The 14,156-nt window shown below is 46.0% G+C and overlaps 1 protein-coding gene and 1 non-coding gene across 2 annotated transcripts; one reads left to right on the top strand and one right to left on the bottom strand.

Moving 5' to 3' along the window:
• Window positions 1-788: 788 nt before the first annotated feature.
• On the top strand, window positions 789-1,052 carry Sec61gl5 (SEC61 translocon subunit gamma like 5). The gene has a single exon (XM_039087833.1). The coding sequence runs from the start codon at window positions 846-848 to the stop codon at window positions 1,050-1,052; it is 207 nt and encodes a 68-aa protein (XP_038943761.1). The 5' UTR covers window positions 789-845.
• Window positions 1,053-14,083: 13,031 nt separating this feature from the next.
• Window positions 14,084-14,156, bottom strand: Trnat-agu28 (transfer RNA threonine (anticodon AGU) 28). Its single transcript has one exon. It is a non-coding gene; the product is annotated as a tRNA-Thr (tRNA).

Here is a 14,156-nt window from a genome sequence, read left to right as displayed (position 1 = left end):
AGTACTGAGGACTACAAGACACTCTGAGCAAGCCATCACTGATCAAACCACTTAAAAGTCACAATGTGTACAAGTATCATGATTTACATAGTACCCCACAAACTTGTACAACTTTTATGTTAATTTAAAAGAAAGATAGGAAGGAGAGAGAGAGAGAGACAGAGAGAGAGGAGAGAGAGAGATCGTCTAAGTGTCGACAGTCCAGGCTTGGGGAAACAGAACTAAACAGGGAATGAAGGATAGATATCCATTCTTTATTTCGTTAAGCTTGAGAAACTTCAGAGACAGCAGAACATCGTGCCAGGAGCAGCTGCATGCCAAGCAGGGCCTGTTTGCAGGAGAAAATGAAGCCACTGTCAGCCTTATCTGATCATCCAGACCTCTCTCCTGGGCATCTAGAAGCAGGTCTGGCCTTTTTAAACTGTGTAAATCTCTATCGTTCTTCCAAGAACCGGGACAATGAGCTTCCTACTAATCTGAGTTAAGAATCACTAAACCGATAGCTTTGATATCAAAAAAAATGTAAACTCAATTGTACAATTGTACAACTGTCCAAGCTGGTGAGTCCAATCCTTTGGGCAACAGAAAGAAAAATGTTTCACTTCCCCTCTCAGATGCTATCATCAGAGCAGAGGGAAAGGAAGGCTTCCATGTGGTGCCTGCCACTGTACAGAAGAGTAGTCTTGTTCAAGTCCATCTCTTTAAGGTTCAGTTTGTTCACCTATGAAATCAGTCATCTGGTCTACCCAGTAAGGGCACAGTAAGGGTTAAAACAGTGTTCATGAGGGCCTCAATTCTCTCCTAAGCTACGTGTCTCTACCCTCTCAAACCGCCATCCTACAAACATGGATCAGGTAATGCAGTTGGTCGAGCCAAGTGGGCAGTTTGTAAAGGACTCGATTTGGCAGGTTAAAAGATGCACCAAACCTGATAGAAAAGAATTCCAGGAGATCGCCATGGCCACAGCGATAGGATTCGCTATCATGGGGTTCACTGGCTTCTTTGTGAAACTGATCCACACCCCTATTAATAATATTATTGTGGGTGGCTGAGTCCTTTCTCATTGTGGAACTAGTGAACCAATGCAGGGGTGACAAACTCATGAAGTAAAAGGTTGCCTGGATGCTTTGTGTTTTTCATTTCTTTCCTCCTTCCTATGACATTTTCTATTTCTAAATTAAAATAATTTCAAAATAAACATTATTCCATAACAAAAAACAAACAGTGTACATGAAACACCAGGTACATGTGTTGTTTATGGTTGAACCTGTGTTCCCTTTGTCACTAAGGGAACAGCTTATGTACAACCTTGAACAGCAGACCTTCAGTAAATGAGTTTCCTCTTTTCTTTAGAATGGATGTCACCATGCTGTCCTTCAGAGGTTTGGTAAGGCCCAACAAAGGTTACAGCACAGGGTGTCTTCAGTGAGACTCACTTATTTGATCCCCCTGTCTCCCCATGTTTGCACACTGTTGAAATGGAACCCATGCTTCCCTCTAGTCTAAGGCAAGAGATGTCTCAGTGGCATGATCTCTAGATCATGTCCTTTTCTTACCTAGCCTTGAACCTACCACCCTGAATGCCATGTCCCTATCGATTCTTCCCAGGCTTATCAGTGTGACTGCCAGCTGTCTGGCAACCAAACTCCCTGCTCCATTGCCAGGACTTCTCTCCAGCACCAGTATCTGTGGCAGGTGGGGCCTCCGTTTCCTCAGCCAAAGACCTTACGTGTACCCCATTGGCTTTGTTCTATCCACGGGTTCTCTCCGGAATCCTAATGTTTGCTGTCCTGGTCTCTTTATCACCGCCCAAACACCCAGTCTTTAGCCAGGCATGGTTTTACACACCTTTTATCCCAGCACGTGGAAGACAGAGGAAGGCAGAGCTCTGTTGAGTTTGAGGCCAGTCTGGTCTACAGAGTGAGTCCCATACGATTCAGAGCTGCATAGTAAGACACTGTCTCAAAACCTTAAAAAGCAAACAAACAAAAATGTCCAGTTCTTTTAAATGTCTTGGTTAGGTCAAGAGAGAAGGCTCAGGGTTGGGAATTTAGCTCAGTGGTAGAGCACTTGCCTAGCAAGTGCAAGGCCCTGGGTTCGGTCCCCAGCTCCAAAAAAAAAGAAAAGGAAAAAAAAGAGAGAGAGAAGGCTCCATCGTTAGCAGTACTTGACCTTATACTGACCCAGGTTCAGTTCCCAGCACCCCACAACTACCTGAAACTCTAACACCTAAGGATCCAGTGCCCTCTTCTGACCTCCAAGGGCACAAGGATGCCCACACACATTCAGACAAAAACACTTGTACACATAAAATAAATAAATCAAAAGATTTAACACCTTGGTTTACTTAAAACAATGACTTTTCCCATACATGTGCTGCTAAATGAAATTTGAGCCCAGATTTTACAGGTGGTAGCACCTACCTGTAACCCCTGTTCTTGGGAGGCAGAGACAGGAGGGTCACATGCTCAACTCCAGCCTGACATACACAGCCTTAACTATAAAGGGAAACATAGGTTCAACCATAAACAACAACAACAAAATCACAGTCCACTTGGGAACCATGGTATATTTGAGAATTCGATTTGAAGTATACTTTGTTTGTGACAGGATCTCATGTAATCTAGGGTGGCCTTGAACACACAGCTGAGTATGATTCTGTCTTTATCTTCCTACCCCTACTTCCTACCCAAGTAGGACTACATTGTATGCCTAGTGTGTGTGTGTGTCCATGTGTGTGTTTGTGTGTGTGTGTCTGTGTCTGTGAGTCTGGATGTCTGTGTGTGTGTGTGTTTGTATGTCTGTGTCTGAGAGTCTGGATGTCTTGAGTGTGTGTGTGTGTCTGTGTCTGAGAGTCTGGCTGTCTGTGTGTGTCTGTGTGTCTGTATCTGAGTGTCTGGATGTCTTGAGTATCTGTGTGTGTGTGTGTGTGTGTGTCTGTGTCTGAGTGTCTGCATGTTTGTGTATGTCTGTGTCTGAGTGTCTGGATGTCTGTGTGTGTGTGTGTGTGTGTGTGTTTGTGGGGGGGGGGTGTCTATGTGTGTCTATATCTGAGTGTCTGGATGTCTGTGTGTGTCTGTGTGTGTGTGTGTCTGTGTGTCTGTGTGTGTCTGTATCTGAGTGTCTGGATGTCTCTGTGTGTATGTGTGTATTTGTCAAGGTCAGAGGTCAAGGTTGGGTATCTTCCTCCTATTTTCTGAGGCAGGATCTCTCACTTAACCTGGAGCTCACCAACTCAGCGAGAGTAAAACTCCAGGGTTCTCCCATCTCTGCATCCCAGAGCTGGGTAACAAGTGTGTGCACCCACTAACTCCTGGCTTTCTGTATGGCTGGTAGGGGTCCCACCTCAGGTCCTCAGGCCTGCCTGACGGGGGCTTTACCAACACCTTAACCCCATGCTTTTGTTTATAATAAACTTTATTTTTTTAGAACAACTTTTAGGTTTAAATAAAAATTGAGCAGAGGGTACAGGGTTCTTACGTTATCCCGCTCCACCAAGTGCATAGCTTCCCCGGGTGACTTGTCTGTCTAAATTATCCTCTACTGTCGATGTTATGGAGGGCATGTTGTTCTTTTAATTAATTTGTAAGTTGGCATACAAAATAGCTCTTATCTGTTCTGCTCTCCCGGTCCCTGCCTCCACACCACCTGACGCCATGACTCTCCCTTCCCAACTCCTATGTTTACATCACCATCATTTTTTTGTGGTTTTAAAAATTATTAAAAAAAATTTATTTATTCTTTTAGTGTTTTTCCTGCATATACGTGTGTGCACTACACACATGCCTGGTGCCCTGGGAGTTCAGAAGAGGGCATCAGATGCCCTGGAGCTGGAGTTACAGATGGCTGTGAGCTACCATGTGGGTGCTGGGAACTGAACCTGGATCTCTGCAAGAGCTACAGGTGCTGAGGCCACCATAATTAATGTTTCTTTATTTCCTATACTTTCCAAACCCAGAAAGTGCTGTTAACAAAGAGTTCACTTGTTCCTGAAACAAATCTGTTTCTACTTCACCAGTGAGAGTATGACGCTCTGTTTTTCCAGGTCATTAAATGTTTGCAATAAAAATACAATTAGCCAGGGTACCAGGGTGATTTGTTTGCTTAAGGATTTAGTGCCTCCCTTGAACAACACGCTTTATTGTTCAACTGGGAAACGACCTTTAGCTGAAGGACATTGAAATTTTATTATGTTTCTAAACAGTATCCAAGAAAAACTGCCCTCTGCTTGTTAGATCAAAGAGCTCTGCGAGCTGAGTCCTAAAGAATCTGCCTTGACTTTCTGGTGCGTGAGTTGTTTTCTTTTCCTTCCCAAGAGCAGGAAAGGCGAGCCTGCCGTGAAGACAACTGGGGACAGAACAGTTCCCCTTGGCAATGAAGCCTTCTACCCCAGAGCCTGGCAGCTGGAGTCTGAAGATGAAAAGAAGCACAAAATCCAATCGAAGTTAGGCTGCCCTCTCCACTGCCCTAGAAAACCCTCCACAGAAGGAAAATCACGAAAGCTTGTTCGTGAGGATGGAGTGCAGACTGCCCTGTGATGTGTCCAGAAAAATTAAAGAGATCCCGTTTCAGAAGACTGGGGGGTTCGAGTCCCTTTGTGGTCACTGCATGTATTTGTTTGGGCTGGAGAGATGGCTCAGCGGTTAAGAGCACTGACTGCTCCTCCAGAGATCCTGAATTCACAGCAACCACATGGTGGCTCACAACCATCTGTAATGGGATCTGATGCCCTCTTCTGGTGTGTCTGAAGACAGCTACAGTGTACTCACATAAATAAAATAAATATTTTTTAAAGAAAAGATAAAGGGGAAGGGGGATATGTGCTATGGAAGTGTGGCAAGGTTTGGGGGAAGGCCCATGCCAGCCACTCCACGGTATAGTATAGAATAGAATTTATTCAGGGCTTGGGGAGAAGAACCAAGAGGGTAGTAGAGGCAGAGAAAGAGAGAGAGACAGAGAGAGACAGAGAGACACAAAGAAAGACACAGAGACAGACAGAGACAGAGACACAGAGAGACAGAGAGAAGCAAAGAGAAGCAGAGAGACAGAGAGAAACAGAGAGAGAGAAGAAGAAGAGGAGGAGGAGGAGGAGAAGGAGGGGGAAAGGGGAGGGGAGGGGAGGGGAGGGTAGAGGAAGGGAAGAGAGAAGTAGAGGCCGGCCCTGAGCTCATGGAGAGAGGGGGAAGGGATGAGAGGACAGAGCAGGAGCAGGAAGCAAGAGCTAGCGAGCACTGAGCGGGCAAAGCAGTTCCATTTCTTTTTTTTTTTTTTTTTTTTTTTGGGTTCTTTTTTTCGGAGCTGGGGACCGAACCCAGGAGCTGGGGACCGAACCCAGGAGCTGGGGACCGAACCCAGGAGCTGGGGACCGAACCCAGGGCCTTGCGCTTCCTAGGTAAGCGCTCTACCACTGAGCTAAATCCCCACAGTTTAACTGAGCTAAAACCCGCAGTTCCTTTTCTAGTGAGTCAGACACACCTGCTGTTGCCAGGTAACTGTGGGGTGGAGCTTAGACAGAATGCACACCTGGCCATGGGGCTTAAACTAGAGGAATGGAGTCCCTCGAGGAGGAAGAACTTCCACCACAGAGCAACCTGAAAACTGCAGACAATTCTTACTGCAAGCGGAACCAAGCTACTTTATCTAAGAATAATTTTTTTTTCTGAGACATAGTCTCACCATGTAGCCCTGGTGGGCCTAGAACTGGCAGTGTAGACCAGGCTAGACTCATACTTACAGAGGTCCTCCTACCTCAGCCTCCTGAATGCTAGAATCAAAGGCTATCTCACTACAACCGGCTTAAAATAATACATTGTTTTAAAACAACTTTTTAAAAGTTTCTGCAAAGCAGTCAGGCAGGGGACTGCCTTGCCAACCCTCCCTCTACATGGTGCTCACTAGAGAGAAAGTCCCTTCCTCATGCTCGTCTTCTTAGCCAACTCTACAGTCTTGCAAAAGAGGAATTTAATTAGTCTAATGGGGATTCTGAAACAGGAATTTGTTAGATTATAGGCCTGTCTCTTAAAGACTCTGATCACTCTAAGAGGCCAGATCCCACAACCTGAGGAAATCAAGACACACCTCCCTGCAGCTTACATATAACAATAAACAGTACCTGGCTCCTTCCCGCTCTTCAGTGTGTGGGCTAGCCCAGACTAAGTCATGTGATATAAAACTTCTCACTAGCACCTCCAAAACTATAAAAATCAGAAACATCCCCGCCCCCTTGCTTAAGGAATTTTCAGGTCGTCCTGTCCTGATGGTCCCTCCCTTATCTCAAGCTGCCCCTTCTAATGAAGCCCCTCTCAGGGTTTTAAAGGGCTGCCCCACTCTCTTCCTTTAAGGTCCTGCCGTGCTGTTTCTGATACACTGTATGTTCCTTTTCCAATGTCCACCCACTCCGTGGCCCCATCCTGACTCTCAGGGTCTTGAGACCCCTTCTCCTTTTCTAAAAAATTTAAATTGTTTACTTATTTGGAGTTTTTGTTTTGTTTTGTTTTGTTTTGTTTTGAAACAGAGTCTCACTAAGTAGTTCTGGCTGTCCTAGATATGAAGACAGGGTTGGCACTGAACTCACAAAGATCAACCCACCTCTGCCTTTTGAGTATTAGACTCAAAGGTGTGCACCACTGCATCCAGCTGTGACCTCCCCCACCCCTTCTCCTAATAGACCTCATTCCTGAAGGACCATTACGTAATTACATACCAGCTCCTTTCCCAGCCTAATCTGCCAGATTTCTCCCCTATCCAGCAGATTTAGTTAGCACGCGGCTTGCTAAATACACTCCTCCCTTGTGGAATTCTATTACATGATAATCCTAACTTAGATGAAGAGAAATTTTTATTGATGGATTCAGTTATTTTGTAACAGCACAGAATTTAAAGATGCCCATGTGTTTTCTGTATACCTATCTTGAAAGAAATGCCAATTTACCTAATGTAAATTCTAATGGCCAGCACAAAAATCTGGTTCCTGGCAGACAGAGCCTGACATCTGGGACCATATACAGCACACAGGCCAGCCTCTGTGAACCTATTGGTGCATGTTTGTAGGAAGTACTGGGGTCTCGGAGCTCACAGATAAACATCAGAGTGGCGGTCTCAACCCTCCTGACACCGCGGCCCTTTAACACAGTTCCTCCTGTTGTGATGACCCCCAACCACAAAATTATCTCATTGCTACTTCATGACTGTAATTTTTCTACTGTTATGAATTATAATGTAAATATCTGATATGCAGAATATTTAATATGTGACCCCCTCAAAAGTGTTGAGATCCACAGATTGAGAACCACTGTATTAGGGGAACCTAGAATGTTAACCATACAGAGTGGCTCCTTCAGGGGAAGGAGTGCAGAGCCTGTCTGTTACCCTTCTAGAAAGCTCAGAGAGGCCATGCTTACCAGTCTGATGACCTTTGCTCCCTCTCTGTGGCCAGAGACTTTTCCAGCACTGGACCCTTATTATCAGTTCGTTTTTCTCAATCAATCTTTAGAAACGATCTTTCTGGGCTTTACAAAGAGTTTGTTGTAGTCACAGTTGATCTGCATTTGAGTTTTTGTTCGAGAAGGTTTATGTCTGCTTTGTTTTGCACCTGGGATTGAGTTAATTATCACCAAAATCATTTTCACCAAATTGTGCTGTGCTTAGATTTATTTATTTATTTATTCATATGAGTACACTGTAGCTGTCTCCAGACACACCAGCAGAGGGCGTCAGATCCCATTACAGATGGTTGTGAGCCACCATGTGGTTGCTGGGATTTGAACTCAGGACCTCTGGAAGAGCAGTCAGTGCTCTTAACCACTGAGCCATCTCTCTAGCTCATGCTGTGCTTAAATATGCATAAAACAAACCAGAGCCAAGCTTCAGAAGTTTCAACCAACACCAGCTACTGAGCTGTACTGAACCGAATCCCTCCTTACCACCCCCGTGCCCCTCTGACTTATCACTGCAGTCTGTGGACTTCAAAGAGACATACGGCATACACTGCATGTATTGTGACTTTTAAATTCAGTAACCAGTTTTTCACCCCCAAATACAGATGGCTACTCTCTCCCTGATTCTTCTAATGCTGGCATTTGTCCTGTTGAGCCTTTGAGTAGGGTAATATTCTGCATCTTGGGAAGGCCTGTCCCAAGTCTCCAGTCACAAACAAACACTCAGAGTGGGCAGGAACGGCTATGGAGCTCACAGTGCCCTGCCTACTGGGCTGAGAGTTACTAACCTGGCATCAAACACGTACATCTGACTCAGCCTTTCTCGACATCTACAGTAAATTCCCTCAGTGTAGAGTTCTCCCTAGGTCTTCTGTCCTCCCTCGACGACCTTCAGACACTCTGACCATGACACTTCCCTAGTCTGAACAAAACCGAGTGCTTTCATGTTCTCAGTAGGCTGCCCTTGACAACACTTCTGGCCGCTTAACCAAGGCCTATTGTGAGTCGTTCAATGAGACGGACAGGCCTGATAAAGAAGAAGACCCAGTAACGCCTCTGGGAGGGGCAGGTTAATGCATTGAATTTTCTTTCTTTCTTAGTATAGAATAGAGTTTATTTAGGGCATGGGGAGGGGAGTTGTAAGGGTAGTAGAGACAGGGAAAGGGAGAGCGAGAAAGAGAGAGTAGAGGAGTAGAGGGAGAATGGGAATGGGAAGAGGGAGGGAAGGTGGAGAGGACAGAGTAGGGAGCAAGAAGGCAAGAGCACATTGAATTTTCTGAAGGATGCAAGGTCATCCAAGGTCAGCTCCTTAGTCCACAATCACTTGCTTGCCTGCCATGCTTTGTCAGCTCCACCCTAAATGAACTTCCAGAGGTCCTGTTTGCAGTCATAGAAATTTTTTCAACTTATTTTTAAGTGTGTGTGTGTGTGTGTGTGTGTGTGTGTGTAAATGTGTATGTGTGAGTATATCTGTGAGTGTGTGCCTGTGTCTGCATGTGTGTGTTATTGTGTGTATGAGTATATGTGTGTGTGTGAATGTATATATGTGAGTATGTGTGCCCATGTGAGTGAGTATGTGTGAGTGCATGTGTGTGAGTGTATGTTGGAGTGGGGGAGCTGTTCAAACACATGCAGTTACCTGTAGAGGCCAGATGTGTCAGATCCCCCCTCTGGAGTTGTAGTTATAGGGCAGTTATGAGCCACTTGGCATGGTTGCTGGAAACTGAACTCTGGTTAAGTGGTGTCTGCTCAGCTGTGTCCCAGATCTTGGCCTCTATTTTGTTTTCCTGCCTTAGGTTTATCATATCTCTAGCTTTACTCTCAGAGTTTAGATAACGTGCTCCCTAGCAGGCAACTAATTTTATAGCAAAACAAAGGCAGCATTTGGGCTCTAGCACATGGAATTCAATGACCTCATGTAGCCTTTCACCCAGAAGCAGCTTGGCAGACTCAGTATTGGAACACCCAGTCAGCTCTATCAATGCAGTAGACGACAGCCCCAGTGAGACGCTGCTGCTAGCCCATGGATGCTCTGCGTGCTCTGATGCCTGCAGAGCCAGAATTTTCAGGTCTGGAAATCAAAGGATTTCTCCCTTATTAAACTCTATAAACTCACTTGTGTTTGGATTCTGTTCTAGCAATGTTAGAATCCATAAATCCAATCGTTGAAATGTTTATACCAGGAAACCTAACTGGTCCAACTCAGAGGCAAACTCACTAAAATGGCTGTGTCCAGTCAAAGAAACCTCGAGGGAAGTGTTGATTCCTGAGCCTTGCAGGTCTGAACAAAAGCCAGGGTCAGACCAGAATCTGGACATCTGCCAAGATGTCTAGCATGGTGGATCACTGTTAACTGGAGGTGTCCCCAGAGGGTACCTGCCTTCTATTTCAAGAGGTGAGCAAATTAGTTACAACATCCACACATAGGACAGTTTCTCTGGAATCTTTAGTTGGTTGATTGTTGGTTGGTTGGTGGTTGTTGGTTGGTGGTTGGTTGTTTGTTTGGTTGTTGGTTGTTTGTTTGGTTGGTTGTTGGTTGTTGGTTGGTTGGTTGATTGGTTGGTTGTTGGTTGTTGGTTGGTTGGTTGTTGATTGGTGGTTGGTGGTTGGTGGTTGTTTGGTTGGTGGTTGGTGGTTGTTTGGTTGGTGGTTGGTTGGTTGGTGGTTGGTGGTTGGTGGTTGGTTGGTGGTTGGTGGTTGGTGGTTGGTGGTTGTTTGGTGGTTGTTTGGTTGGTGGTTGGTGGTTGGTGGTTGTTTGGTTGGTGGTTGGTTGATTGGTTGGTTGTTGGTTGTTGGTTGGTTGGTTGTTGATTGGTGGTTGGTGGTTGGTGGTTGTTTGGTTGGTGGTTGGTTGGTTGGTGGTTGGTGGTTGGTGGTTGGTTGGTAGTTGGTTGTTGGTGGTTGGTGGTTGGTTGGTTGGTTGGTGGTTGGTGGTTGGTGGTTGGTTGGTGGTTGGTGGTTGGTGGTTGGTGGTTGGTTGGTGGTTGGTGGTTGGTTGGTGGTTGGTGGTTGGTTGGTGGTTGTTTGGTTGGTTGTTGGTGGTTGGTGGTTGGTGGTTGGTGGTTGGTTGGTGGTTGGTGGTTGGTGGTTGGTTGGTTGGTTGGTGGTTGGTGGTTGGTGGTTGGTGGTTGGTTGGTGGTTGGTGGTTGGTTGGTGGTTGGTTGGTGGTTGGTTGTTTGGTTGGTTGGTTGGTTGGTTGGTACATCTGAGGAGAATGTACCAGTGACTAGTTGTTTGTTTGTTTGTTTGTTTGGTGCTCTGGCTCAGTGCCATGCTGCCATGTCCCTCTGAGCCATGTGTTTGCTTGTTCCTTCTCTCCATCCTTCTTCAGCACCTTGGGTCAGACTGGGCTGTGATGGAGTTGGGGTAGGAGTTAGGGTCCAGTCAGGTTGCCCCCCAAGCAGCAGCATCTGTCTTCTATCCTGGACCTTGCCAGCTCAGTTCTGCAGCCTTCCTCCATGAAGCTGCAAGTGTAAGGGTGCCTGTGGTCTGTCAGTGTGAGTAAACTGGCAAGGCCCTGGTGTGAGAGAGCCAAGACCTTCAGAGGAACCAGGAGACCTCCTGCCTCCTCCCTGTGACTCCTTGTTTGACTAATTCAGAAGTTATCAAGAGCTTCTCATTGCAAGAGACACTTCTGAGAACATTGTAGACGAATCAGATGGGGGATGACTGGACCCTCAAAGGTTTGTCCCAGACACCGATCTGGAAAAGAAAGTGCAAGCCCTCACTCTTCCTACTGTGCTGTAAGAAAAGTATGAAGAGTACTTGCCTTCAGCTATGAAATATTTTGGTATCTTGGAATTGACTTTCTTCTCGATTGGTGCTATGTTACAGAAAAGTGCTATTTATACCTGTTATTATGTTCCTGTCAAAAATGGCAGCATACGCATATAATTGGAAATTCTGAATATGGAATGAAGTGCGTTCAAGGTATGGGTGTATGGAAGGAATTTTATTCAGCAGAAAGATTTTTAGGGAATGAACTGACACAAATCCACTACTAACAGTCAGATCGAGCTGGTCACTCGGAGGCACTAAGACAGTGCCCACAGGATGTCTTCCACCATGCAAGAGATGCAGTCAGTAGCTGTTCCAAACAATACTTTACTGCAAAACCCACGACTCTGAGTGAGAAAGAGCCTTTGGGTTCTTTACAGGAAAGAGCAAGAGCTCCTCTGTGTCAGTTCCACTGTTTTGTTGTTGTTTTGTTGTTGTTGTTGTTGTTGTTGTTGTTGTTGTTGTTTGTTGTTTTTTTTAATCTAGTCAATAAGGACTATAACCTTCAAACTAGAATGTCTGGGAAGCATCAGCCCAAGGTTTGGAATTGAGAAAGATAATTTATCACAAATAAGTTACTGATCAAGTGTGGTTCACGCCTATAACCTCAGCTCTCAAGAGGCTGAGACAGGAGGATTGTGAATTCAAGGCCTTGTAATGGGGAGGAGGAGAATTAAATTATTACCATCACCAAAGTAAGAAACAAAAGTTGTCAGAGGGTGGTGGTGCATGCCTTTAATCCCAGCACCCGCGAGGCAAAGGCAGGAGGATCTCTGCAAGTTTGAGGCCAGCCTGGTCTACAGAGCAAATTCCAGGACAGCCAGAGCTACACACGGAGAAACTCTGTCCCAAAAACTCAATTGACAGGGTTGGAGAGGTGGCTCCGTGGTTACAAGCACTGGCTGCTCTTCCAGAGGACCCAGATTTGACTCCCAGTACCCACTGTGCAGCTCACAACTGTCTGTAACTCCAGTTCCAAGGTACATGGCACCCTCTTCTGGCTTCTGCAGGTATTGCATACATGTAGTGCACAGACATACATGCAGATAAAACCCCCATATAAAAATGCGTAATAAACAAATAAAGCCTAAAAAGAAAGGGTAATAAGATCAGTAGTGGATCAAATGAGAACTGTCTCACAGCCTGTCTCCTGCTTTCTGATGTGAAGCTCTTGGATACTGCCCACCATATGCGTCTAGGGCCTTGGGTATATTTGATACCTACCTCTGTTTGCCCTCACCTCCAACCCCTACACATATCAGCACCTACACATTCCATGCCCCTCTTCCCACAGTCACTGTAGCAACCATGATGTGATATGACCCGCCGCTCCGGTTTATTACTACACTATCAGGTAACCCAAATGGACCCTTCTTAGTCATTTGGGGGTGGGCGGGGTTTCGGATGCGAACGATGGTAGCTGAACCCTAAAGTTTGGGAATAATATAGGGATTAACACGGGAAAGCAAAGAATCCAAGCCACAATAGGATGTTTAAAGATGAGGCAGATGACCTGCAAGAAGGAGAGGGCATACATGGAGACGCCCTAGCAGACGCCAGGCCAGCCTACACCCCTGCCTGAAGGACCCAGGCGCCAGGCTAGCCTGCACTCCTGCCCGGAGGTCCCACGGATGATCCCCCCCCCCATCCTGCCATCCTTCTCCCTTCTTTGCTCAGGCTGGTTCCCACTGAATTCTTTTCACCACCAGCACGACCCGGCTCTGGAGTCAGTTCTGCGTGCGCCCTGAACTCCTTCCTCTTCCGTCCCTATCCAAGCCAGGTCAGAATGCTTGGTAATAGGTTTTAAGTTCTGGAAAGATAACTATCCTATCTGTTCTTTTAAAAACTTTTCTGCTATCTAGTTCTCACATGTTCAACCTTCCAGATAAATTTAGACTCATTGTGTCAAAAAAAATTTTTTTAAGCAAAACCACATAGCTTATGATTTTAGGGTATGGGGTAGTGTTTGGTTTGGATTGGTTTGGTTTGGTTGGTTTGGTTTTTTCAAGATATGGTTGTCTGTGTAACAGCTTTGGCTATCCTGGAACTCCCACTGTAGACCAGGCTGGCCTTGAACTCACAAAGATCCCCCTGCTCTGCCTGCCCAGCACTGGGATTAAAGGCCTGGTGCAGCACTGAGGCTTCCTCCCTGAGAATCAGTTGCCATATTCAAGTACGGTTATGATCTCGTTAGGTTTTGGCAGACCATGTTCTAAAGTCACTCCTCCGTGTTTCATGTTTGAGCTGCTATTGGTGTTAGTCATCCCTGTCATTCTTACCAGAGTTTGGGAATGTGGACCACAGAAGACTCCTCCCACTCAAAGCCCTTCCACCCGTTGGTTTCTGCCACCACCAAAGGCAGACAGTTCAGCTTGTACTAACTGACAATGGCCCTACAAGTCTGAGTTACGTGTTCTGTTCCAGAACTTTCTCTGGGGCCATTTGGAGCCAGATCAGTCAGCATAGGTTAACACTAACAGCTAACAGCTAACAGCTGTGGGGAGTGGGACTGCTGGGCAAATCCTCCAGTCATCCATTCCTGCCTTAGGCCAGCCATTCTGTATGCTCATCAGATGCGCAAGAACTGCATCAGTTGCCAAACACAGGCTGCAACTTTCTTTTTTTTTTTTTTTTTTTTTTTTTTGGAGCTGGGGACCGAACCCAGGGCCTTGCGCTTGCTAGGCAAGTGCTCTACCACTGAGCTAAATCCCCAACCCCTAAAAAGCCTGGCACAGCAGTGAATTTTTTTTTTCCGGAGCTGGGGACCAAACCCAGGGCCTTGCGCTTGCTAGGCAAGTGCTCTACCACTGAGCTAAATCCCCAACCCCTGAGCTAAATCCCCAACCCTCTTTTTTTTTTTTTTTTTTTTTTTTGGAGCTGGGGACCGAACCCAGGGCCTTGTGCTTACTAGGCAAGCGCTCTACCACTGAGCCAAATCCCCAA

The sequence above is a fragment of the Rattus norvegicus genome, chromosome 10 (genome assembly GCF_036323735.1).
Source record: "Rattus norvegicus strain BN/NHsdMcwi chromosome 10, GRCr8, whole genome shotgun sequence".
Taxonomy (NCBI): Eukaryota; Metazoa; Chordata; class Mammalia; order Rodentia; family Muridae; genus Rattus; species Rattus norvegicus.
This window is presented reverse-complemented; position numbering and strand designations above follow the sequence as displayed.

Excerpts from the sequence above, each read along its gene's own strand:
- Sec61gl5 (XM_039087833.1), top strand. The coding sequence starts at position 846 with ATGGATCAGGTAATGCAGTTGGTCGAGCCAAGTGGGCAGTTTGTAAAG.